Source organism: Colletes gigas, unplaced genomic scaffold (assembly GCF_013123115.1).
Source record: "Colletes gigas isolate AHSC1104 unplaced genomic scaffold, ASM1312311v1 Colletes_gigas_Sc00034, whole genome shotgun sequence".
NCBI classification, from domain to species: domain Eukaryota; kingdom Metazoa; phylum Arthropoda; class Insecta; order Hymenoptera; family Colletidae; genus Colletes; species Colletes gigas.
In genome coordinates this window covers 280885-308464 of record NW_025106663.1, presented here as the reverse complement: position 1 = coordinate 308464, position 27580 = coordinate 280885, and the positions used below count along the sequence as shown (strand labels likewise).

The window sequence follows — 27580 nt, the reverse complement described above, 5'->3', positions numbered from 1 at the left end:
GTCTAGACCTGACTACTACCTGCAAATATTTAGGTCTCTTCACTCGCGATATTCGGTATAATGCCCCTCTGAAACCAGAAGCCCCATTTTTTCACGAGCTTCGTATTTATATACGAATTGTCACGCTATTAAATTTAATTTCTTTCTTACTAGATACAGAAGAGGAGAATTATTCTTCAGCGATCGAAGAATCGGATAATCAATTTTGTCTGGAATATTTACGGATCGAGAAACTCGTCGTATTTCTCTTCCCTCGAGCATCGTCTCTTATCTCTTTTTCTTCACAATCCACTTGAACCGATCCTCTCGGCACCTTTTTTCACCCAGCGGATCACATCACAGATTACGACCGCTTCCTGGTGACACATATAAGAGGCCGGTTCGAGTCCCAATACGGCCGAAACAAGCCGATCATCTCAAATTACAAAGGGTATCGGAAACGGATTTATTTCGCCGCCCTCTTCCACTCTATTATACGCTTAATAGCCTGCATATAAGCTTCGAACGGTCCTCTCTTTGCGAACCTACCCGATTATGCCATATTCAACGGAATACGAAACACATCGATCCTTCTACAATTGTTTATTTACTCAAAATTTATGTGTATTCGAGGTATCGTTTAAAAACCGAAATATCCACCAACTTCGTCACCCACTTCGTACTCTTTAATGACTTAAATATCGATTCATGGATCTTTTTCTCCATTCTTGGAGCCTCATGAATTCCAACTTTGAAATTTAGTTATTTTTAGTCGAAAGTCTGAACCGAAGGGAATTCGATTAAAATCAAGTATTGATAGTAATGGTACTGAAAATAGTCGCACGATTATTTAAACATATATTTCTCGGTTTAGTTATTATAATAGGCCCAGTACGATTGATTAAATTCTATAGGAAACTTGCGTAAAAGCGATTCAATTAGGAGCGTATCAGAAAATGTTTGGCCCGTAGTTAGATTAAAAGGGTAATAATCAAATATGGTACACTTAATTCCCTTGTATCCCTACATAATTCCAAGGAAAATATATTTCTCCCCCAATCTGAGGACCCCACCCAAGCTGTTAAATATAATCTGGTACCGCGTTTGTTACTTCTTACTCTTCCATCTCCTCCTCGCAGTATTCAAGCTCCCAGTTTCCTCGTGTAGGCTTTGTGGAGGCAGAACAAGGGGTTAACCTCATACATTATTCAACCGTTCATTATATATGAATAAATTTTCGAGTAATGCCGAGATAAAGCTGCCAAGTTTTAGGTACCTGCTCCGCTTGAATATTTAGGAGACACTGTCATGCAGTACCGTTATGCCCCGTCTTCTCCTTAACTTTCTCAGATTCATATACAGGGTGCTACGCCAAGATCTGCCACCCAAATTACTCGAAAATCGTTTCTTTCCTAGAAAAATGTTTCCAAGAAATTTCGATTTCTCTTCGATTCCGCGAATGTTTAGAACTCGGTTTGTTGTCGTAAGATTGATAATATCGAAACTGCATCGTCACTTTTCGATGCTTTATCCGCGTCAGTTCTATATGGGGCAATGGGGAAGAATATATATGGAAACGTAGCGAGTCGATACTCGTTACTTTCGACTAATTTAACGTGATAACGTGACGGCAGACGGGTCAATAGGAATTTACAGTGTTTGCCGACGGAAATCAAAGCGGGGCACTTAACTGTGTAGACAGACGACAGGCGGCGGAGAGAAGCAACCTGACTGCACCAGGAAAGGGAATACAAGGGAGAAGAGAAGAGAGCGAGAAAGAGAATCGTACAGACGGACAGAGTGGGAAAAATCTAGGGGATGAACAAGTAGAGTGGATCAGGAATGAGGGTGAAATACCGGGAACAATAATAAAGAGAACAGAGGTGGAAGAAGAGGAGAAAGGTCGAAGGTTTCTTCGAGAACCACACATGGTTTAGGAAAAAGGACAGAGACAGAGACAGGAGTTGAGTATTCAAGCATATTGGCAAAGACTTCCGACCAGATGACCAACTACTGCAACGAATCACGAGGCAATGGGCAGTACTAGTTGGTTCCTTGACCAACTACTTTAGCAGCCAACGTAGTTCCTCTTCTTTCAGTGTCACGTCACTACCTAGAAAAGAAACGCGTTAATCTTTTAAGAGTATTGGCTGACCGACCCTCAGCAATTCCCTGGGTAAACCGTCGCCGCTTCAATTGACCATTCCTCAGAGTTTTATACGCCGCCAGCAATCGGTCTGCCCGGTTGACTTGATATAGTGGGAACGAAAAGAAGCGTGGTTTACAGTCGTGCAATTGTTTACCCTGTAATAACGTCATTTGAATCACGCGAAATTGAATTAGAATCGGATGCACGCGATACTTGCCCCCGTTCTATCGATTCTCCGTTTCGTTCGGTGGAAAAAAGCTAGATATGTTTAGAATTCGAGGTTACGCGTTGATTACGGGGTTAATTCGGATACTTTGTATCCTCAGTTAATGAATTTTACTTTCACCGCATATCTGTAGTCGATGATAGAAGTAGAAAGGTAGCTCGTAAAAGTACGATTAAGGTGGGCAGCATTTGAGGAGGAGAGGGATGGAATAAGAAGGAACGTGTTAATAAGATAACAGGGATGGAAGCATAGTCGGACGATTTGAAGTGGTTAGGCGAAGAATAGAAGGGGGCGAGACTGCATCAACATAGGGTGGCTGTACGAGTTTTTGTATTATACGGAGATTATCAACCTGTTCGGTTCCATTTCGAGGGTGCAAAGGGCGAAGGCGAGTGGGGGGGGGGGTGGATGGGGGGGAGTCAGTGTGATGGCACATAGACCGAAAGGGGGACGCCTGTACCGGAGCGAGGAAAGTTGGAAGGGGTCGACGAGGAGGTAGAACGACGAGGGTCGTTGAGAAGGGGGTTTGTCCCAAGTTCGGGGAAGGGGGTCGCGAATAGAGCATGCAAGCACGCACACGCTGCATTCCCTCGGGACGAGGCCGCTCTTTATGCTCGATATAATACCGCTCTGAAAACATACACACTTCTCCTGTTCTCTTAACGTGTGTAGGCACACGCCGGAGAGCGAACCGACCTAGGGGTGGGTGGGGTTCTTCCAGCTATATCGTCTCTCTGTGGCACAACAATACGCTTTCTACCCAACGAGTCGCGAGTCTGCACGGCCCAACTTAGCCGGCAGACACCAAGATCAAGTCTCTAATTGATTTGCCAATCGAAAACAATTTTAGATTCTAGCCTTTCGATATCCTACATAGTTGCCTATATCGAACCTCGTTTTATTTCTTCCCCGTATATGAAACATTGTAAATATAAGAGTTATTAAACATACAGTGCACCTTGCAGGTAAGGCAGGGTAGTTTACTCGGCAAGGTAGGGTAGTCTATTCTGCCGGTAGGGTAGAGGCTGCCTCCTTATATAAAACATTGTCTAAAGAAAAATTGTTCCATCATTTTGTCCGACACTATGAGATGTATTCCACAATTGGTTTGTCTTTTTCCCCCATATATGTACCTTCCACTCGATTTTTCGTTCCTTCTTACTGCAACCCCTCGAATTGGTCCCCTTTTCTTGCAACTCCCCGTGTGGTATTCTTTGGCAGCTTCGTAGCACTAAAATTCTACTCTTTCTGTGCACGTCATTGTCCCGTATCGCGTCTAATTATAAGGCGTTTCCTCGTCCTCGCATGCTAAACGTCCGTCATTGTGAATTCTCACCCCTGCCACGCTCGTTCCATCAGCTACGCGTGCTCTTCCCGCGTTTTCTTCGTATTAGCTGCTCGCGTCAGAATTAATTATAGTTTTTTTTATTTTTCTAGGCAATAACTTTGGCCATCTTTCGACAAAGTTATTGAACAGAGCCGCTTCATCAGATCGAAAGGATACCAAACGATTGAAACGTGAACTCTGTAAAGTTTTTTGTTCGTAATACTATCTTTTAGTAATACATGACACACTTTGTACATATATCAACTAAGAAAGCTTCTCGGCGGTCTTATCCTATTACAGTCAAGCTTGGCACTTTCTAGCTAAGTCGAAGACAAGACCCTCCGTTGCTCCCATTTAGTAATCCCCGATGTTGAACGGAAGTTTACAAGGAATATTTAAGTCTCCGCTAAGCCCGGATTAAGCGAAGACAAACACTTTGATTAGCGGAGAGCAGGTTTTGTCTTTGCTACCGCATCGTTTCCTAACTGCCGCACCAATTTGGATCTCGTATTAACGTTAAAAAGTCCACGAAGTTAATTCGCGCCCGTCCTACCTTTGGTTATTATAGAAAATAACAAGGTAAATGTTTTATTCGACGTGTTTCGTACAATTTCTCCGTTAAGGTGTGAAATTAAAGCACATTAGGAGTAAAAAATGAACGAGGTCGTTATAGGCACGAGGATACAAAAGGAACTATAAAACGAATGACAAAGTAAAGTCGTTATATTGGACACGAGAGAAGTAAAGGGTTTTAACGATATACTTGCTATCAGACACGAAGAAAGAGTAATCTAGTTTAAGTCTTCGTGGTTTTGTTCATTATATCCAACGGCGGTGACTAATTGAAGCAAATGTTTTCGTTTCTTTCTTTTCCCGAAAAGGGTTAACGCGGGAAATGTTTAAAAATAAACCGGTAAACTATCTTAAACAGTTTTTGTGTTCGTAGATGTCGCGCGTTTAAAAATGTCCGCGCCGCGGGCGAATATTAATAAAAATGTTTCTTTCCCCGAGACGACTTAAATCAATTTTCCCTTACGACGCGGGAAGAACCGGGCTTAATCTTTTGCACGGAAAACTACAATGTTTTATAATAACGCGGCAAGTAAGACAGCGGTGGTATTAAGGGGAACAAAGTACTCTCCGGTGACGACAAAAAAGTTCATATTTTTTCAATTAAGACGGAGGAAGAAGCGAGGGTAGATTCTCGTCAAGGCAGGAGAGGGTCTTTCGACACCATTAGCGCTCTCGTAAAAATACGAAAGAGCGTCGTCCACGTTGCGCGAACTCTTTTCCACTTAAATATAAGATCAAGAATTAACAGTCGACGCTGAAAGTAGTTGCATTTAATCTACCCCGAACGGACAGAGTTTTAGTTTCTCCTTCTGTCTTCGAAGGACAACATAATTCCGTTCCACTGTTCCCTTAATTGTTTATTCTCTATGTACGTTTATGAATATCGTTTCGATAATCAAAAGAATTATTTACATATTTCTTTTTCTACGAGACTAAAGTAATTTCTACTTTCAGAATTCGATGGAAAAATGTCAACAGCGATCGAGCTTCTCCCAAGTCATATTACGTAAGCACCTTTGATTAATATCTGCATTTATTGTTTGGAAAATATTCTATATGAGACTAAAGTAATTATTATTTTCAGAACTCGATGGAAAAATGCGAGCAGTGATTGGACTTTTGCCGAGTCATATTATGTGAGTAGTTTTTAAAAACAAAAATGGCTGCTGGAGTGTTTTAATGGTCGATACCGGGAGTCGAATTGTTCGATCGGTTTGGAAATTGGTAAAAAGTGGTTGGCCGACAGTCGAAGCTGTCGAAGACGCGAAGAGGTAGCAAGAGTATCGGCATCCATACGGCCAGTCGGAAGCTGAGGGGCGGTTTTCGGACGAGTTAGGAAGGTCGAGTAGGGTGATTGTGTTCTGTATCATGTATAATTCACCCACATAGCTCGGGTCTCCCGTCGGCAACTACTGCGTTCTACCCGTTATATCTGCTCTACCGGCCACGTACCATGCTATATCCAACCTCTCACTGTCGCAACATCTTGGATATTTTCCACCCTCGACCATCCTTTTTCCTTTTCTTACCTCCCCTTATGTTTTCCTTTATCCTTTCTTTTACTTCTATTCCATTTTCCGTCCGCCTCCTACGTTTTTCATTTCCGCGTTCGCTCGTTCTTTCGGCCACATCGTTCTTTTAGCTTCTCCCTTTGTTCAATTTCGCGTGTCACGGAGCCCTTTGTGTACCAGGCCGCGTGTCTCGCGGCCGAACAATGTCACATAACTTTGATAATTCCGCGGAACGTTGCATTATTCACGGGATTGTCATTGTATCGCAATAACTTTTATGATGAGATCGCACCGTAATGTCCCCGGATATTCCTGGGAAAATTTACAACCAACCGACTTGTGCTCTTTTTGCCCTTCCGCTTTATGCGACCTCGTGACGTTGGGTTCGCGGTTTTCTGAAAATCTAAGAATGGACAGCCCTGGAAAAACCAACGGTTTACAAATATCACGTTCGGTCTCACACCGCGGATACGGTTTATGCATTTATGCGGAATTTTTATTCTCAAAAAAACTACAGACTTAAAGTAAGATACGAATTATTATATTTAGGGGTTGTTGGGGTCATTAATTCCTTGAATTTGCATAAATATCCGTAGTCTGATCACGATAAACAATTATCAGAGTCAAAAAACAGACCAATATACTAAACTGATCAAATAGTAGGGAACAATATATCGCGAACACGATGGTCAATACGTAACGAAATTTACAGAAGTCGAATGTACTTTAGGGGTAGTATGTACATTACAGGTCAATACACCGTGCATTTGTTTATCATTCGTTCCAATTTTGATACTATCCAACCCCCCTGAATGCGAGCTGAGCGTTTGAAATATCGAAATTGTAGATTTTTCCAGGGCGAGTTAGTTTACTTAATAATCGTAGGGCCAAACGAGTCTAAAAAATAACTAATCAAGCCAGGCTGGAGGGCAAGCTAGCTGCGCATTTGTCCCCGGGCTATTGGGCCATCGAGGACGAGTGCACTGCACCGGCTAGAACCGCACAAGTGTAGCAATAATGTAAACATGATTTGTAACACAAAGGCTACGCGAGTTAGGCACGCCTGCCACATGTTCAGGCTCGAGCGCATGAGTGTGGCGTGTCAGCGTAGGCTCGTTCGCGTATTCAACCACCCCCATGTATTTCTCTATCCTTATGAACAGTGTGTACACAAGCAAACAACCCTTAGGTACCGAATGGCTGTTTACATGCCGTACCAATTAATCACCAGATACTATAAACTCGTTTCCCTTGCGGCTTTTTCTATCCCGAGTTCTCTCCTTCGACACTATAACAGGTTGTTCCCATAGAACTGCAGCTGTTCTCAGCTGATCTTTGATCTCGATACTTGAAGCTATCGAGGCTCGTTACCTCCTGAAACATTCACTCGGTTCCATTGTCCTCGTAATGGAAACCATTGTTTGCCTTCATTAACCATTGCACTTCGTGTACCAAGTCCCCATTGTATCGAACAAATCGAGCCTCGGTCTGTGATCGATGTTTTATAATTAGACCGTAGATTTACGGGGAATTTAAGAACCGCAAAAATATTTAAACAACCGCATAAAGATCTACAGTCTATTTAGAACGAGTAAAAATATTAAGCGAAACGTATTAACCTAATTAGTAGGAAAGAATTAATTGGATGTTCCCTTTAATGGCAGAGTCATGAAATTTCTCGATAGCCATCAGACGTGTCCGCGACGATACTATTATCCGTTTTATGAAAAGCGTGCATCGAAGTGCGATTCTTCTGATTTGGATAAATAAGCTTTTTAACGGTGTATTCGTGCTCGTGTTATAAATTTATAATTCTACGCAATAGTTGATAGCTGCACGACATGCAACGTGTCTACGTCTGGATTCGGTTCAATAAAAACATTGCACGTGATTCTGCCGCGCGCATTGAACTTCCTTCGTACATATAAGATGTAAAACAAAGATTCAGAATTTCCTTTTTTTGGATTAAACTTTCTCTTTGATCCGCGCGTAAATAATCGAGAAATGAATAGGGCCAAGAGTGCCAGGGAGACAGCCAGGTAAAGGAAGATATACAAATTTATTAATAACATCAAGGTTTACTTTATTATACTATAATATTTATAATTGAGTAGGTACTTGGAACAAAGTTGGACACAAAGTATGGTGAATGAGTTATGGCACATGATATGTACAGTATGGAGGAAAATTGTCTCCCTTGTTCTTTGTTTTACATTGCGCGCAATTTGGTGTACTTGAAGAGCATATTTCTCCGTTTACTTTGGTCTTAGGAAACATTTCGTTTCGATTAGAGCGTCACTGTCTTTTCTATATGCGATTCCATCGTCTATTCGTTAAGTTTACAGACATCGTTTGCTTGGAGAGTGAAAGAATCGTGTTGATCGTTCGATCGTACGTAAAATGAAAAATCCGTCGAAACTATCGTACACTAGAAATTTACGCGTTTACAAAAATTCTCCGGTGCTATGAAACGACACGAACAATTCTTTCTCACGTTGTTATTTTATGTCGACATACATTATAGATCAAAAGCGAATAGAATTTTACTAGTGCGTCAATTATTATATACCAATTTACAAAGACAGTTGGTTATATACAAATTCGTGATAGTGTCTAACGACAAGTAGAAGTAATGAGATTCCTTATCTGAATTAAATGAGAAATACGATAAATGCTATGTGTGTTGCTACCTCTCTCAAATAATCCGTTAACTTTACATCGCCTCGATACGTTTATCCAAGTTGCACGCAACATATTTACATATAAATTCTACAATGTCAGGCAATTAAACTAATACTTTATGATATGTCTTTATTGTATTATATCGTTCGTCGATTATGGTCTTACTCATAAATGGTGTTTGGGTACTTTTACAATACATCCTGCTAGATCTCGTTATATTTTACAGAACCTTTTTCTTTTTTTTTTTTTTTTTCTTTTACCAAATCGCGTCAGTTTTCTATACAATGATCTTTGTAAAAATCAATAAATATTCTCGAACGCTTACGACTATACCCGAATGTTTTTTTTACGAAGAATTATTGACGGCAACAAATAGAAGCCTCAGGATTTATACAAATGAAATGAACAATCTTAACCGTGTGTGATTCGTGATCTGTTTTCTGTCTCGTTGATACCATACTCGGAATAGGACATTTTATAGGTTGCATAGAATGTGCAGAGTGTGAGCGTATTCCCTTTTTTTTTTCAACTACATGGTCACTTACAAAGACACACGCACGCGATAAATAACAGAGACTATTGCAGTTCGATCGAAAGTATTTCTATTGCAATTCAATTTTGATGATGTCTTTATTAAAATAGTCAATCTTTAAATTCATTCGAAACGTTTTTATATATTTCCTCGTTTACCGTAGATCCTTTGTGATTGAATTAACGCGAAATAAAATGAATAAAAGCAACGAAGCTCGATCGTTGATCGCTTTGGGGGAAAAACAGCGGAGGAAACTGATCACGCATACACCTATGAGTAAGATTCTATGTTTAACAATTCATTTTGGCTTCTTTAGATTTATTATAAACATTCAATCTAATTGCTGCTAGTAATTATTTATACTAATTAATAGTTCTCGTAATTCTTTATACAAACCTTATCGTAGTCGCACGTGTCAACGTAATACTTTTCGGTTAAATTGTTTTTTTTTTTTCAGCTTTTTGACTAGTTATCCGAAACAAACGTCGCTACTTCGTGCGACCATTTTACAAATAAAGAAATAATTTATACATATGTATATATACACAAGAATCTTCGACTTTGGCGCACGTAGGTATACGCGACCTTTTCGAATATTTTCTTTTTACTTTGCACTGAGTTTCGCGGGAGTTATTAAATGTTATTACAGGACGATCCAAGTCAGCAAGCTTTCAAAATTAATTGCAATCACTATGTACCTTGTTTCAACTCATAAGTTTTAAAGATGTTAAAAAAATCATGGAATTATAGGTTTATTTGCTATAAACGTACACTTCGGAGATTTAAAAAACAATGTTTTGGCCCCTTGTTAGATATTCCGATGCAATTCTTTTTTAATTATCCCTCGAATACGTGGTCTCCGATAAAATAAATATACTGCATATTTAGTGATATGATTCGATTCAGTCCAATGAATAAATAAATAAAAAAATAATTCAAATAAATCTCTAACGAAACGAAAATTGTCGAATGTTTAATAAAGTCTGTTTAGTAGTACTAAATTGAATGAATATAGTTATTAAAATTTGGGAAGAATTGTAAGAACAAAGCTGTGCTTTCGTGGACAGCCCCGTGTCTATAATACGAGTATATTTGCAATTATTGCAAGTGTAGAATGTATGTACATAAGGTTTATACCCGATTTATCTACGAGTTAAAAGTTGGAGAATGTTTCCTAATCGTTATGTTTAACGACGTATCGGATTGTACATGCATCTGAATATAATGTATTGTTTTTTTTTTTTATAAGATTGTATACGTTGCATCGTAGTATTTGGCACGCAGAATGCACGAAAAAGAGGTTTAAATTTCTTATATTTTAATCGCGTATGAAAGGACAATATCGTTTACCGATTAATTGTATTACACGATACAACTAAAGAGCTTATTTTGTGTCCGTTTGACACGTTGCTTCGAGAAATATTACATAGACTTCCTATTCACTCGTCAGATTCTTTTCATTCTTCGTTTTATGACTGTATAATGGGCCATTCCACGGCAAATCGATCACTTTTCTACCCAACATGTTCGTTTTCAATAATAAAATTACTAACACGAACAATCTTCAACATAAATAAAATATACAAAGAACAAAACAAATGGAAAATTTGAAATAATACTTCGAAGCAAAAGCAGAGAGCACTGCATAAAACAATTGCAACAATTATTACAACAGGAACACCATTAAAACTTTAACAACGAAACATTCGCCTCAACAGACAAGATCGCAATAACAGATATGAAAAATAATATAAATATAATAATTTTGTCTATAGTAAATAATTAACAATGAGACTTCCATAGCAATAAATACTCTTTTCCCAACTACTATAACATAGTTCAACGAGTGTTTGCACTCTACCAGGTTTCCTATCTTGTCGTGTAAAATCAAAGATATTTTTATCATTTTTGTGTTGTAAAAATCATTGTTGCAATTCAAACAAGAAGTAAAAAGAAACAAATCTATATTTTGAAGGGTAATTTTCGTAAAAATTGGTAGAAACTGCAAACTTGGAAGGCTCGTATCTTCCGTAAACGATTAACTCGAGTTTTATAGAAAGTGGAGGATCAAAAGTGATGAATTTCGCGTAGAATGGCGCGTGTATACACGTATGCAAAATAGTGTGCTAAAGTTTTCAGTGTATTTACGGCACATATACCTACTCGCGCCAAACAGCAAGGCTCCTAGTTGTACATTACGATAATAATAATTGTTAAAAGCATACTGCGATATGACTTGTTTACCCTGTCGTTAGTGTCTAAAAAACATTTTATTAGTAAGAAGAATGCCGTTTCTGTACAAGCAATCAGAAATGTCGGTTCAACGAAGTTATCAAACGAATTCCTGGGCGTGTTAAATTTGTCGTAAGAAGAGTAAGAGTTGACTGTTTTTTTTTTTTTTTCAAAACAAGTTGGTACGTTTTTTGATTGAATATTGCGCGACGATATCGAAACAAAGAAACAAATTAACGAATATTATAATAATAATAATAATAATAATGTCGTTAGACTTTATATTGCACTACAATTTTCATCCATTATCTAGTAGAATGGCAATAGACTATTATTCTTCTAGAAAATACCTATCCTCTTACGTATGTACAATTTGAAAATTACTACCATCCTTCCGCTTATTTAAAACTATTATAATGACAAATAGCCTTATTTCTTTTCGCCGAATATCCTTGTGGTATTGCTCGATGCACGCGAATAGATGAGTATAACGACTCGTCCACGTCGTAAAGTTTTCATTCTTTGATCGTTCGGCACTGAAAGTAGTTTCTCGCGGTTAGTATGTGATCAGCACTTAGGCTACGTTTCCACGCGACCGACATTGGAACGTGTTCGACGTGTCCCTTTCGAGTATGTTTAGCGCACAGTCGGTCGAGGATTTCGTTTTTTCACGCTGATCGAAAATTTCGTTGTCGTCGAGGGACAGCGAAATCGTTCGGTAAAGAAAAATGGATCGCGCTAAATCGCGAGACACGACGAGAAGTTCAAAGAAAAAAAAAATCATGTAGGATCAATTTGTCGATGTTTGTTCGAGCGATCGTACGCGGTCCCAGCTCACGCGAGTAAACACGAGCTATCTTATTTGCTATGCGCCTATCCATTCCGGTTTTATCGTTGAAAATATTAAGTTTTAGATTGGTTCGTTTCGAGAGAGAGAGAGAGAAAAAAAAAACACAGTTAATCGAACAGCGCTTCCTGCCATTTTTACCCTTTTCATATCGTACGAAGGCCTTCGAGTGCACCGGGAACGCTCGATCACGAACAATACAAATAAAGTTCATTATTTCGCCGACTAATACTACAGTATTGCTTCAATATGATATGATACAGTCTTTTCACTGATTGTCCAATATCACTACATAACACATTCTCTTATTTGTTTCCTCTATTATGGTTTCTCACGTTCTTTCTCTCTGGTCATTCTCACCTCGCGCAAACTTATTCATCGATACATTTTACTGGAATGAATCGTGTCTAAGCGTCAAACGCATTATTTAGAGCGATTACGAAAATGAAAGTTTCCTTTTTTTTTCGAAGCTTTTCAAACCTTGAAGTCGTCGACAACGTTTCTGAAACGATACACACAATCAGCGACAGACTCTAGTAAATATACAATATTTCTATAAATAGTAGAGATTCGAGCTTTTTAAAGAAATGATCGCGTTCCCTGAAATATAAAGTTACGTTTAGATATGCTTTCAGTTGAAATTCGTTCGAGAAACAAGTAAATTATCGTTTCAGAATGCGATGAAAACTTTGACAGAGATCCTCAAGGTAATGTTCTTCTGAAAAATCTTCGTGAAATTTGAAATAGCAAGTAAATATTTATGGAATTACGTTCCATAAACATAAAATCACAGAGATTGATGTATTCAAGTAAAAACCTTATTCTAGTATTAAATATATCGATGTTCTTCACTCTTACTTTTGTTACACGCATACTTTCTTTTCTCCATTTCTATCTTTTCACTTTTTACATTGCACCGAGTGTCTTCATTAGGATTAATATCACTTATTTCTTCGGCGCGACGTATCCGCGCGTCGGGCTTTATAACAATACGTACTTTTATATTTTTATGTTTCGAATTGTACTTTTCAAGACGCGTCGACGATCGTTTCCGCCAATCTTTTTTGTTATTTGGCTCTTCCTCGTACGCGAAAACTTCCCTCTTTTCTCCTTTAATAATATCGCAAACAAATTTTTACCTGTATCATCTTCTCTGAAATTTCTTTCGTTATTCGTTTCACGCCGATCCAAATCTTTCATACTTTTCTCTGTGAAAATGTTATCGATTGCACGTGTCACAAGTAAAAGTATTCTTCGTGGTTAAAAGAGAAACATTGGTACGATTAAAAAGAATGATTTATAAAACGCGTCCCAGACGTGTAACGAAGTTCAAAGACACGAAATATTAAGCGAATAATATATCCCTTTTGCGTTTTAACTTGGATAACGAATTCTCAAGTTGAACGTTGTACAAAAATCTCGCAGAAAATGTTACGGGCTCTGGTGTTGGCAGTCAACATGTTAATAATTAAAACGTGCTGTTTCAGATGGACGTTGAATCTGTCAAAGTTCGGTAAAACCTTTGAAATAGGCATCGAGGACAATTTCAACGAGTCTAGAGGGTGCTCCAAAGGTGTACACGATCGTAAACTCTTTTATCGCGATCGTAGCCGATATCCTTCGCAAATTTTATCTCACTTTGCAGATGATTTCTACGGTTCCCACATCCACGCTTTTCTTTTCTACTTTTATCGCACGCATAGAATCGTTTTAATTCAGAGTCAACAGGAATTAGAAAGGAGATGCTAAATAATCTATATTTCCTCTGAAAGTAAGCAAGAAAATAGTAAATCGAATAGGAAAGCAAGAACTTGCTTAATTTGATAGTATCGAGCGAAGGTCATCTTCTTCTCAACAACGAATCATTTTCCAACGCGTTCGAAATAAAGATCAGACCGTAGGGAGCCGGTGAGGAACGTTTTCCAAGGGTGTTACTTACAAATAAATGGCCAGGGCACGAGGGAAGAGACTCGCGGAGTCGATGAGCCAAGTATTGTTGTTTGAGACGCGTCGAGAATATGACGCACGCGCGTACGCGCGCAACGACAACACAACAGTCAATTCGTTTTAAGCCTGTGACAGTTTGACAATCGTCTGACCACAGTGTCGAGCAACCATAATGTCAACCCACTTGATACCGAGAAGTCTTCCGTCTTCCGTCATCGACGGTGCACACCGGGTTGTTTCTTCCTTGGAAACATAGTGTCTTCCATCTTCTCGTACGCCGTGTTCTTTTTATTACGGCCAACCCTGAAACTCGGTCAAAGGTTCTGGTTTGGGCTCGAGACTGGGCAACTGATACGGTCAGTTTTGCTGTCACAAGCCACCCTCGGGTCAATGTTGAGCCGCGAATTTCATGCGCTTTTGCTTCTGTCGCTGATTGCAGAACCAGACCCTGACTACGTTCTTCTTCAGGTCGAGTTTCTCCGCGATCGCGGCGATCTTTTCACCGGATGGTCGCGGTTGCACGGCGAAATACGCTTCCAGCGATCGTTTCTCAGGCGCGGCTATACTCGTCCTCTTTCTCTTCTTCTCGCCGGCGGGTAAAACGGAAGGCGCGTCGGGATCCCGCCTCTTGTTCTTCGCCTGGGCTTCCGCCTCCTCTAGCCACGCTTGGAGGATCGGTTTCAGGGCGATCATGTTGTTGTGCGAGAGCGTCAGCGACTCGAATCGACATATCGTCGACTGTGAAAGCGCCCCGACGCCCGGCAGCTTCAGATTCGCGAGCGCTTTTCCAACGTCGGCCTGCGTCACGCCGAGTTTAATGCGTCTCTGTTTGAATCTTTCCGCGAACGCTTCGAGTTCTCGAGGGTCCGTGTCCGCGTCCGGATGCAAACCAGCGGCAGCCGCGGCTGCAGCCGCCGCCGCCATCGCTGGATGATGGTGCGCCGGATGTGGCACGCTCCCACCGCCCCCGCCGAGGTTTCCGTGATGATGATGATGGCCCATCATTCCGTTCATGCCCCCGTAAACCGACGGCCCGTGAATACCTGCGTGGTGTCCAGGACCACCGCCAGTGTTTTCCGACATTGGCGTCAACGTGGTCATTGAATTTGCTGGGTCCAGCATGTCCAGACTCTCCATCCCCGGATGGCTCATCTGGAAAACAAACCAATTACACGCTTTCAATTTACGTAATCGCATTTACATCGTCTCTTGATCACATCGCGAAGTTTCTTCCAATTTTTATTATTTCTTGAATAATTTAATTCGGGATAGATCAACCTTTGTCTAGGGAGGTTTGCATAGACAAGAAAATTGAGGAGAGAATATATGTACTCTCCAGAGCAAACATGATTTTACGAAGATTGCTTTGCCCCAAAGTTAGTTTCCTTTTGCAAATAACGCGTTAAAGATTTAGAAGTTGATTTGAATAGACGTCATGGATAAAAAATGTCGTTGGTATTGTTTACAGTCTCGTAAATAGAACAATCTCAGATTTACTCGTTAGTCGACGGGATAGTTTTTCGATTAATATTGTTTACAATAAAAAACGAGTAACATTGGCGGGGTGCAAAGGGAGGAAACGAGGAACCGGACACGAGGAAAAAACTTGTGCAAACTAGTACGCACAATTATGCCGCACGTGCCGTGGACGTCAGTGTGCGCGACCCCTTACAAATTATTTATGAGCTCCCTTTATATTTTTCCTCGTAGAAAGTGGCGCAACGACAGCCCCGAACTTTGTACACCATCTTCTCATAAACCTATCAATTTCGACATTGGTTATAATTTCTATAACGAGTGTCGAAGGTGGGCAAATTTTTCAACAAAATTAAAAAATTTTAAATCGTTCTAAAAAAATTATTTTCAGTTGCGCGGGTCAATTACAATCATTTTTGGTCATTAGACACACCCCCGAATTCCTACGCACTTTCGAGAAAAAAATTCCTTACCGAAAATCTAACGGGAGGCCAGAAATGTTTGCCCGAATTTTCATGCGAATCTTTAAAACATCATAACTTCTGAACGGATTGAAGGATTTTAATTTTCAAAAATGCAAACTACGCGTATTTTAATGGAGAATATGTAGAAATCGTAAAAATATTCGAAAAGCTGTTCTTTAAGACTTTAAAATGAGCAAAACCCCATAAAAGTGGTCTAATTTTCAAACGACCATAACTTCTACAATAGTGCATGGATTTCAATGAAACTTTTTTCTGAAGTAGAGCTCATGGGTACCTACAAAAAAGTATTGAACAAAATTTCCGTAGCGCGTCAAACAAATCTATTAAAAATGAAAAACGAATTTCTATGAAAAATCGACAGGGGTAGGTGCCTTAATTTTTCGGCGAAAAAGAAAAATTTCAGATCGTTCTAAAAAAATTATTTTCAGTTGAAGGGGTCAATTGCAATCATTTTTGGTCAATAGAGATACCCTCGAAATCCTACCCATTTTCTACAAAAAAATTCGAGAAGATGTGATATTTTTCGGCGAAATTTAAAAGTTTCAAATCGCTTTAAAAAAAAATATATTCGGTTATGGGGGTTAATTACAATCATTTTTGGTGAATACACATACCCCCGAAATCCTACGCACTTTTGAGAAAAAAATTCATTTCTGAAAATATAACATGTGGCCTCAAATATTTCACAGAAATTTCATGTTTATGTTTAAAAAATCGTAACTCCTGAACGGATTGAAGGATTTTGATGTTCCAATTCTTAATCATAGGATCAAATTCATCCCGATTATTGCTATAACGTTGTATTATAGATAAAGGAACAAATGATTGATAAGAAACTGCTGGTTATCGGTACAGCAATGCTCTTCGGTTTGGGTCTGCGTGAAGAGGTTTGCGTGGTAAATCTAAGGTATATTCCGGCAGAAAAACGGAAAGTGTCCGTGCAATTGATGTGCAAAGATGCGCCTACGGGCCGTCGGTTGGTGGTAGGTGTGTGAGGAGGGTGTGGCACGTATGCGTATGAATACGTTGGTGTACGCAACATGTATCCTCGCGGGAGTACGGTGTACAGCGAGCTAACTGGATGGGCACGGTTTCGGTCCGGGGGTGCTACGGAATAGCATAGTTACATCAGGAATGCAGGGGGTTGCGGGTGGCTGCAAGCATCACGAAAGAGGAAGAAGGAACAAAGTTGAAAGAGGATGGTGGCAAATATGGAGGGAACGAGGGACTAGACCAGGGGTGTACACGGTAGGGCCCTAGAGACCCCTGCAATATTTCATCATTATGCTGACATGTCGGTAGGGTTAGTTGGATCTCTCCGTCGCTCTCTCGTTTCTCTCCTTTGTCTCTGTCGTTTTTTCTCCCGTGCACGGGCCATCACTCGTCACGATTCCTCGCCCTGCTCTCATCTTTGGACCCCAACGTTTTTGCCAATGATACAAAACTCGTTACATGCGTTCGTGAACGTAATACGTCGCGCGTTAAGCAACCCGGCAGGACATCGCCGTTATTGAATTCGTCAGGCTCGCGTATAAAAACAGAGTTTATGGAGCACTTGCTGTTTGACCATCTGTACGAGATATTCGCGGGAAAGAGCGGGACGAAACGATGTAAGCGGAAAGAGGGTGTTTTCGCTACCGCACTGCGGGAAGCCAGAATCGCGATCTATACATACCGTTCGATGGTCAACTGTACCCGCGACTTACGGTCGACCAATTGCAAAATTATCGCGATAGAAAATTAAATTGTAAGAAAGATACGAGCATCGTCTTTTAGTTTTCGGCGATTCTTTCGCGGTTTCGTGACTTGTGGGTCAGTTTTTAATAATCGATATGCGACCTGGTACCATGGAAACGAAATTCTGTCAAAATTGATTGCGTTCCGCCCAGTGTGTTGCGAATCGTCCCGGTACATAGCGAGATAATATACGAGCAACGCCCCTACGCTCGAGAAGATCATTCCGGGTCGCTGCACATTGGTTACTTCACCCCTACTGTCATACTATCCTCCACTCATTAGCCTCAGATTGCTTGTATTAGCATAGACCCCCGAAAACGACAAGCAGCAAATTGTAATTGAATTTGGCCGCAGTTATACCTTGCCTATTTATTCACCATTAGATCACTCTCAAACAGTCATCGGTATTTTGTGAAATAAGAAATTATTATCGTACACGGTTCGTGAAAATTTCAATTTGTATTTATTACTTAAAATTATGCTCGTTGCCTTGATTCAATACTTAATTTATCGCTTTATTAAAAATATTACTTATCAATAAGTATTTATTTAAACCCAGGCATTAAATTTTCGTGCCTGAATGTGTAAAATTGTCAGCGCGCATGAGAATATCGGAGGTATTAATGATTAATGGTGCGAAAATGAAAACTGTTGCTTGTATCGTTAATGATATTAATAAAGAATCGGTGGTACCGAAGTGTTTAATTGCGGGATTAATTATAAATCGTGATTAATTGCTACGCTTAATGAATTATTTTCAATGATTTCGTCCACCGTTGAAACTCATTTCATTTTATTATGATATTCGAGTATCGGATTTTACGGAATACCGGCACCAGGACTCCGATACAATTTATTAAAATAATTATTTTATCGGTAAGCTTTTGCTGTTGATAATAATGCAAAGCTGTGGCAAAATTATTGTGCCCCCAAAGTACCGTTTCGCGTGGAAACTATTCTAATTACGAAAATAGAATGATATTAAATAAAAACAAAATTACAGAGCGCCCGGGTGCGTAAAGTTACGTTTAGTTTTTGCATTGCAACTTTGTTTTATGAAATTCTTGATGGTTACAACCGTGTTTGGATGATTTTGTTAATTAAGAGATCCGGTAAATTATATGCTAGGTAGGAAGTAGGTGGATTCGTAAGAGATATCAGTATAATATGTCAAAAAAGCAAACTCACAAAGAGGTGTGAATGTACCTGATGATGCGGCCGGTTATTTGGATGGGGGGTTGGCATGTGGGCTCCATGATGATAGACGGAGACAGGGTCGTGCTTCAAAGGCATTGGGGTGCCAGCGTTGTGTTTTCCCAAATCCGCAGCCAAAGCCTCCGCTCTCGAAAGTAAGCCGTCTTGTAGACCGCTGTTCAAGCCCCCGAATAAGTCACCCTGAAACGTTAAAAGCGACACGTGACACTGATTGAAGAATCACGGATCGTGCCTCGAACCGAACTAACGGTCTTCAAAAGCCTCTCGTCTTTTTTAAACGAATTTAAATCGCATCAGAGAAATCTTGTAACGTCTCGGATAGTGCTCGATCTCCACATTTTTCGTCTTAACTCCCCCTCCCCTAAAACACCGCCTTTCTATCTCACATATGTTCCTATGGGGATATCTATAAAACAGATATCATTTTGTACCAAAGAAATTAGAATATAATATATAATGCAATGGAAATAAGGGTTTGTTTTTATTAGAAATTACGAATGAAATTCTGTTAAAGATTCGATTTGGTGACCGCCTGAATGCTCGTGATTATAATCGACAGCATGCATGAAAATATTATTTGTCGAAAATTTGTGCCACTCTCGTATACGTGTGTGTGTGTGTGGGGGGGTGGAAAAAATACGCGGTTCATTTGTATAAAAGTACCTTGTCAGAGAGTCAGAGGTCACTCTGCGTACTCAACATGGCCGTGCGATCGATACTCTTAAAATAGTTTTGACACTGGAAACTTGAGTTTAGCTTTTCCCAGACTTTCATGAAGGTTCAATTTAATTGAAAGTTCAACCAATGTTAATTTTACCAGCGTTACCAATAATTTGATAACACTAAATCAATGCACGTTTGATGTAATAAATCCTGACACGGATCATTCGACTTTAAATTCAATATTAACAAAAAATATTATTTTTACAATATTCCTGGCAAACGTTTATTCGCAAATTTTATATAATATTTCTTTTTGGTGATAAAAATCACGAGATACTTTATATTTTATATTTTTGTGTAATTATTATCATCGATAATTATAAGTGATAGCATGATCGAAGAGGGATACGTTGATACGTATGAGATACAATTAGACTCGCAATTACGATTTGGTCAGCTAAATTAATGTTATTCCAAACGCGACTACGCGTGACGTACAAGGTTTGCTAATCGAATTCGTTTGGTTGTCAAATGTCGAAAGGGGGTCGTTGGACAGGTTATTTTAGGGTAGATGTGCTGCTAAAACTGTGCGAGATAAAGGGTCTGGTGTTTCTTGTTTATGTTTAGAAAAAGTTGCTTTCTATATGCACATGTTATTACACTACTAATTTCAATAACTAAACGATTAAATAATTTTTGTAAACGCGATGATGTAGCATATGCTTTGTACCATTCGATATCAATGTGTAACTCTAACAACAATAAACAAAGGATAGATGAGGGTGCAGAGGTAAACTATCTCTGTTTCAGCGATATATTAATGACAGTTGTGAAACGAAACCATGGTTTCGTTTTATTCGGATACTTCTCTATACTGTGGCAATCGATATTATATGGGATATTTTACGTCAACCGCATCTGTCACTAGTAGCGCATTGCAAGGTTCTGTTACACGAGGAATATCGTCACATTATTCGAGAAAAATCAAAGCAACGATGCGAAGCAATTTTATTAAAAATAACCGAACGTCAAAAATTTTTATAGCCAATTTTTAAACGTTTACACAGAGTCTAATCGAGTTTGTGTAACAATTAATAGTCCTCCAAAGAAGGTGGGTCAATTTTCACCCATATCGTGTCACGATTCATAGAATCGTAAGGGTTTCGTAGAAACTTTGTGAACGTTAGATACCATTAATTAAAAAAATTACAAGACACAATCAAATAAAAGTTATGCATTTAAGTATATCTGGAAACTTTCATATTGGCCATAAGTGACAGCCTTAGCCGTCTGCGGTTTGTTTGTTTTGCACTTTTCTTTTCTTAGAAATGAAGAAATAGAACCATTCATAGAAGAAAGAGGTAATATCAATAATTCAGACCTCCTTCAAACGAAAACAAATGCTGAATGAAATTTTTGTAATCTCTAATATTCTCTCGCGAATGAATTTAAAATCTTGCTATACAATAATAATATAATATTGTTAAATATTGTTTATAATTTGAGTTTATCATTGCTAAAACAATTTTACTTTACTTTAATAGTCTCTACCACAAGATACGAGGTTCTTATATCGAGAAGAGTTCAACGAAAGTGCTCAAAACAGTATTAATGTTTTCATAAAAATGTGTGAAAACTTTCGTGGCACGGACTACAAAGTTGGAACGCCTTAAAATAGTGATATCGATCTCTGCTCTTCTTCGTTTTATTAAATATCGATAAAGGTCGATTCATTGTCAAAACAATTTAACGGAAATCCTGTGCACCTCAGAGTTTCATCAAAGTTGTATGAATCTGTTACAATCAATTCGCATCGTCGCGATTGTTTTTCACTCAATAATGGAAAACAGTGTACGTTAGACTTTAAACGTTTTAAAAATAATTCCTCCGAAGAATGAAACGGGTGTGAGTGTAATATTTGTGTCAATTTTTTTTTGTTGTTTAGTATTTCCAGCACGTTTCTTAGAGTTTTATTTTGGTAGCGTATGTTTTGTAATTATGTGGTTCGTGTGAATTTTCTGACGTCTATATAATACTTTTTGTGGCGCGTATAACATGATCGATATACAAAAGGCGCGTGCACACACCCCCCCGGACTCCTAACACACAAGTATAATACCACACGCGTCACAAAAGCATTATACACACATGATGTACAATGCTTTAAACATTGCTCAAATATATGTACACACACGAGCGTATGTAAAAGGTAATTTAAAATTTACATAATGAATAAATATTTGGCCTTTCTTCTATGTAAACGTTTAAATAAAAGTGTGTCCAACGTCCTAATAAATTATGAATTAAGTGGAAGGAGAATTCATTGAAGAGTTTTGTTCGTTTGGTTGTATTAAGTGAGGTTAAACGCGATTCGTTATCCACTTATTTCATTATAAACTGTAATGTCCGCATCGGTCGATCAATATTTCATGTGAAAACTACCGTCGTACTTCAGCGCTTCGATTATTTATGAACTCCTCGGGTCTTCGAGGAGTACGTGTACGTACTGTCTGTCTGTAGGTTGCTGAACTACCGCCACTTTTTCTAATTCCGAAGTTCCTCTATCAGTTTTTCCGTTGTTCTAGAAAATCACCGGTTTACCGAACATTTTCTTTTTAATTCTCCACCGTGAAAAAATATTTCTTCACATTTATTTTAGTTGCATTAAAAAATCAGTGAACGTACAAGCTCATAATTTTACGATTTATTTAAGACGTTCATAGAACAGTTGTACAAGACAAAGTGACTTCTCTCGTAATGTACGATAATTGACGTGTAAGAACGAGCTACGTAAACCATTTGTTGCGTAATAGAGAGTGTTGCTGATGGATACGAATGCTTTGCTCGAACAAAGTGTTAATAGGCCAATAAATCCTAAATCGCGTTTTCTCTTAAAGCGAGGGAGAAGATCTTCAAGATGGGGTAACTTTAGTCTTGCACTCTCTATCTATCTAGGTGATCGAATCGTGTAGAATTCTATTAATTGCTTTGTCGAACCAATGACAAAAGCTAGGATCATTGCAGGTACACCAAGAACAGGTGTATAAATGTTTACTTGGCGTGAAAAACTACCGAATGAACCGGTAGAATTGCACGACACGTAAAAGTTACTACAGAGACTTGTATGTGCCGGTAGAGATAAGAAAAGCGACGGCAATGTTGGCCAACTGATACAGATTGCTCTTGTTAGTTGCGTAGTTAGCACCTCGTGCAGTTGTTTAGCAAAGTTTCTACGGAGTCCCCCTTCGAGCACGGTTCAGCACGTCCCCGTGGTTAATAGAGTCATTTTTCCGAGCTGCCTGCAACCGACCCACCCGTTAAATACGTCTTCCACCTCGGCCACGTTAAAGATTAGCCAATTACAATTGAATTATCGCGCCCCACAAGCCACCCGTGTAATTTATGTGTCCAGGCTGATTTGCGAGAAGCCAACGATGATTAACTTCCCAACCTAGTGCACGTTACCGAGCAATGCTTCAACTTAATCTCCGGTTAACTATTTTCCAAATAATTATTTCACCCCCTTGATAGCGATTATGAGACTCGAGTGCATATGTGATACTAATTTGTCTTTATCACTGTGCCTGATAAATCTAGGCATTCTAAGTTTTTTTCAGGATCGTTATAGTTTTTAACGAATGTAAAGGAAAAATAGGAATGTAGAAATTCAAATCGAAAATATTACTCGGTTAAGATTTAGCGATTAAAACGATGGTTACTCGGGTCTAAATGCAGATCGCTCTCGAACCGACGGCCAATGGATATCACAAATTGGGACAATTATATTATTTCCGTCTGATAACCTACATCGCGAAGTAGTCTGACGCATGAATAAATAAATTCTTCCAGAAAATCTGACGTCTAACACGAGAACGAGCAGACTGTTCGAATTATCACTTGCATGGCGGAGTACCTGGTGTCTAGAGTAACCGAGTATACATATCTCCGCGGTGCCGTTCCCCCATGATCAAATTCAGTTTCACTTGTGACACAGACACGACTAAAATCCCACCGTCGCCTCCATCGATTTAGAAACAATCTAAATTTACATCGCGCTCGATATTTTCCTGCAGGAAGCTAGCTCTCCGGTGTCTGCCGGGACGCGCGACTTGTCGCTCCCCGGTTTTATTCGATATTGTTTCCTAATAATTGATGGCCCCGTTCATTAAACAACGCAATTACCGGTGTATCAACGACAAGAACTGCGAAATCCGATGTCCTATTACAAAACACCATTCGACCGATGCAAAAGTTCGATCATAACAGACTGTTTGTAATTATTAGACCCCGGATCTTTATGCGAATTCAGATTTTTATTAATAGAATCGATTATAGATTCGAATCCAATAATTAATATCGACAAGTTGTTCCGACGGTTTTTCTGTTTGTTTCACGGTTTTTCGGAAGCTGTAGCTCTTTTCGTGGCACTCAAACTATCTCGGTCCGCCTCATCATATATCCAGATAATCAATTTACTACTGGCCATAATCGTAACCACGAGTTAGCAAGTTTATGTCAGCCAGGCCGCCATAACTACGCGGTTTCATAAAGCATAAATATTATGAAACACTTCGCATGACGGAACAGAGTTTAAAATTATTCTCTTTCTCCGCGTTTCCCGCATATATTTTCTCTCTATTTCCACCTGGCTTTTCCACCTATTATTATTTACTTCCACCCCCATCGACGGTTGTTATTTGCAACGCGCGTTTGGCTCCATATTTATTCCTGCTTTGACTCTTCCAACGGTCAAAGGGTGTATTCTTTCACGATATTTACTATAAATCATTCAAGAAGAAAATTAGTGGTTGTATCGTGTACTCACGTTATGCCTTGGTGACCAGGAGTTGCACATAATGGAAGCATCTTCCAATATACGACTCTGAAAAACAAAAACGTTGATTTAGCAAGCGTTCTACTTTCCTTCGAACACGATAATCAATGTGTTTAATTACTTGGGAGTTTTCTGACATTTAAAAAACGCTTATCTACGTTTATCAAGACCCTGGTAATTACGAAACAGCTACATTCGTTAATTGCGTGTTTAATTGCGTTCGTTTTCGGTCTTTTTATACGCGCTAAATGTCATTGAACTCCCCAACAATAGGTGTCGAGTACTTAAAAGTTAAATCAAGAATGGAAAGCTGGTAAAATTTGCCAACGTCAAGCTTTAACCTCGACAGTCTGTCTAGACTAGTTGTCATCAATATTAATTACTCATGGAGCAATCTCGCGCACATTTATCATAGACCTTTTACCTTCGCATCGCGCGATGAAGATGAACTATTACGGGAGAAATATATATCGCGTAAAACCCAATTTCCTATTACGAATAGATCGCGATGTACAAAAAAGGGGACGATGCTTTAAACGAAATTTTAATTTTTCGTCCATTTAAAATTAAAATCGATCATTGTTACTTGGAAAGACTTTATATTACTTTCTCGTTGCTATTTTCGAGAAAAAATATTAAAACAATGTTTTAATTAGTCTCATAAATAGAATAGGGTAAAATATTTTTCTGTTATTTTACTTCTTTACAAAAAACGAAAGAATTTTAAATATTTGTAATTTTAGTTCCACGGTTATAATTTCATTTTATTTTCTTATAAACTAATTAGGATCCTCTCGAAATTCAATTATAATGTGTCGTAAATTATATCCGACGATGAAAGTTTGCAGCTAAAATTAAAACTTTGAATTAATAAATTGCACCGTCTGGTCTTAGCATCGAAACGTTTGTTTACCGCCCTAATAAATTTCGTACGAGTTCTTCGATGGAAATAAATTGAAAACACGTGTTCGAGACACCGTAGAACGCAAGAATGAAATATGTAAAACGTTTGTAAATCGTAAAAAACAAAAAAAAAATGAAGAGCAAGGAACAATCGTTTAATTACATCGGTTTAGCGGTTGTTGAATTCCTTTAGGCTTGGAAACTAATCACCTATGCGGGGAAATATTTAATACTGGCCAGAAATCTGTGTATATCAGTGCAGTTTATCTGTCAACAGGATTTAATATTCATCTAACTTGCATATTTTATTCTCAGCAATCGCGTGATATGTATATTTAAAGCGTACCGCTAAGATTGACAGAATCGGGCCATACCGGCGTCGCGACGCTGGCGTCACAAATTAAATGAGTCATTTTAGGATTCGCGCAGAACTAGGTAATTCAATATCGTTCTCATTAAAGCGTCGGGCAATTCTGAGTTCGATTGCTACCGATGACAATGATTATGTCATTCTACCCATCGCAGTCAACATTAATATATCATATTCTCGTCTTCGTTAAATCGTAGTTCTTTTAACTTGTTCCGCCAATTGCTTTATACAATTTCGTAGTCTCCTTCAGAGAATAACGATCATTAGAAAGTCGAAAATATTTGAGAAACTGGCGAACTGTTTCGATATGCAATCGAGAAACAGTTGGAGCTGAAAAATGGCGATTTATATTGTTCTATCTCGTTCGTTATTTCATAGCTTATATTCGAAACATTGTTTTATACATCGACGAGTGAAACCCGAAATTGCCAGTTGCTAATTATTCAAAGCACCGTACACATCAGAACGATAGATCTATATGCGTACGTACATTTGCAATCACCGCGAGAAAAATATTGTTTCGTCAATTTTCAACGACGTATCGATGTAGTTCTATGCCGATGCAGCGCACATATGCCTGCATGTATGCATCTACGGCTTTCGCGGGCGCATACGGTATATCAGCAATCAACGCCTGTATACACCTGACGGTCGTGTGTGTGTTTTGCAGCAAGCTGTATGTGCACAGTGCATCGACTGTAAATACACAAAGCTTGGATAACATCGAAGGCGTGTGCACACGAATTTTCCATTGTTAATTGCAAAATAACTTCTCAATTTACACCGTAAGGTCGAATAAAAGAAAGTCGAAAGCTTTACGGTGTTTTCGCGTGTGGCGTTATCTCCCGTACTCGCCGCTAGAGGGCCACGCTCTTGTCCCTCTCTCTCTCGCAAGCGCTCCCCGTTATTAGAAGCGTTTCAATTTCCCCGGAACAATTTTTAATTCTGATTCTGCGGGTAATCGCGTATGTAATCAGAAACGTTCATGGAAAAGTTAGTATTACAAGGGCTGTACGTGTGTGCGGCGTGTGCAATGCATCGGTTGTAAATAGAGAGGGTGGTGTGTGCACACGCAGCAGCGGCACACGCGCCGTAGAGAAACACGTATTCCAGCTTCGAGACGAAATACATTGCCGACTCCTGCCCGGGCAAACAGCCGCAGTCGAAACAGTTTGCCCGGCTAATTGATTTTCCTTGGTATCCACGATTCGGCGTAACCGGTGAATGCACGCGCTGCACTCTCGGATATAGGGACACAGTCGTGCCGCGCATCGTACAAATCCAATTCGAGCCTCCCGTTTGATTATCAGGGAAGCTGCGAGCCCGACCGATTGTAAATCAACCGCAAAACTCCGCTCCGCGGAATTATACGGGACATGGTAGATCGTTTCCACGATCGAGACGTATAAACCAACAAAAACTGGAAAATTGATCGACGACAAACGCCTGCCCCCGATCGTGTTTTCGAGAATTATAATTTCGATCTGCGAAATGAACCTTGCGAGGTTTTATTTGACTCCTGTAAGAGGATGGATCGCGTGGAACGTCAACAAATATCGAGGATATCAAGATTGAAACTGGAAAGCAGATCCAAGCAATGTTTGGAATGGTTCAAACGAATCTGCTGAATAATAGAGAGTGGTAGACAGTTACTGTAAGGGAGCAGGTGTCTCCGATTATAACAATAGTGAAGGGGGCGAAGCTTGGCTCATTTGTTATTAACCAGCGTAGTGGAGCGTCAAAGTGCAGAAAGACTTGGAACACGACTTCACACTTTGACTCGCAACCCTTGGTAAATTTAGTTAATTATCAGTAAAACTTCTACGGAGAACTTCGTCTCTTCTGTCTTTCCCGTTTGTCCGATGCTTCTCCCTCTTCCAAAAACAGAATTT

At 39.4% G+C, this 27580-nt stretch overlaps 1 protein-coding gene across 1 annotated transcript in view; it reads right to left on the bottom strand.

The window, feature by feature from the left end:
* Positions 1-14392: 14392 nt before the first annotated feature.
* LOC122402226 (inhibitory POU protein) overlaps positions 14393-27580 on the bottom strand; it is a 31526-nt gene continuing 18338 nt past the window's right edge. Inside the window, exons 2-4 of the mRNA XM_043404838.1 lie at positions 24407-24463; positions 18910-19098; positions 14393-15157 (exon numbers count right to left, since the gene is read on the bottom strand). Coding sequence (XP_043260773.1) covers positions 14393-15157; positions 18910-19098; positions 24407-24463 — 1011 coding nt within the window. The remainder of the gene's footprint in view (positions 15158-18909; positions 19099-24406; positions 24464-27580) is intronic.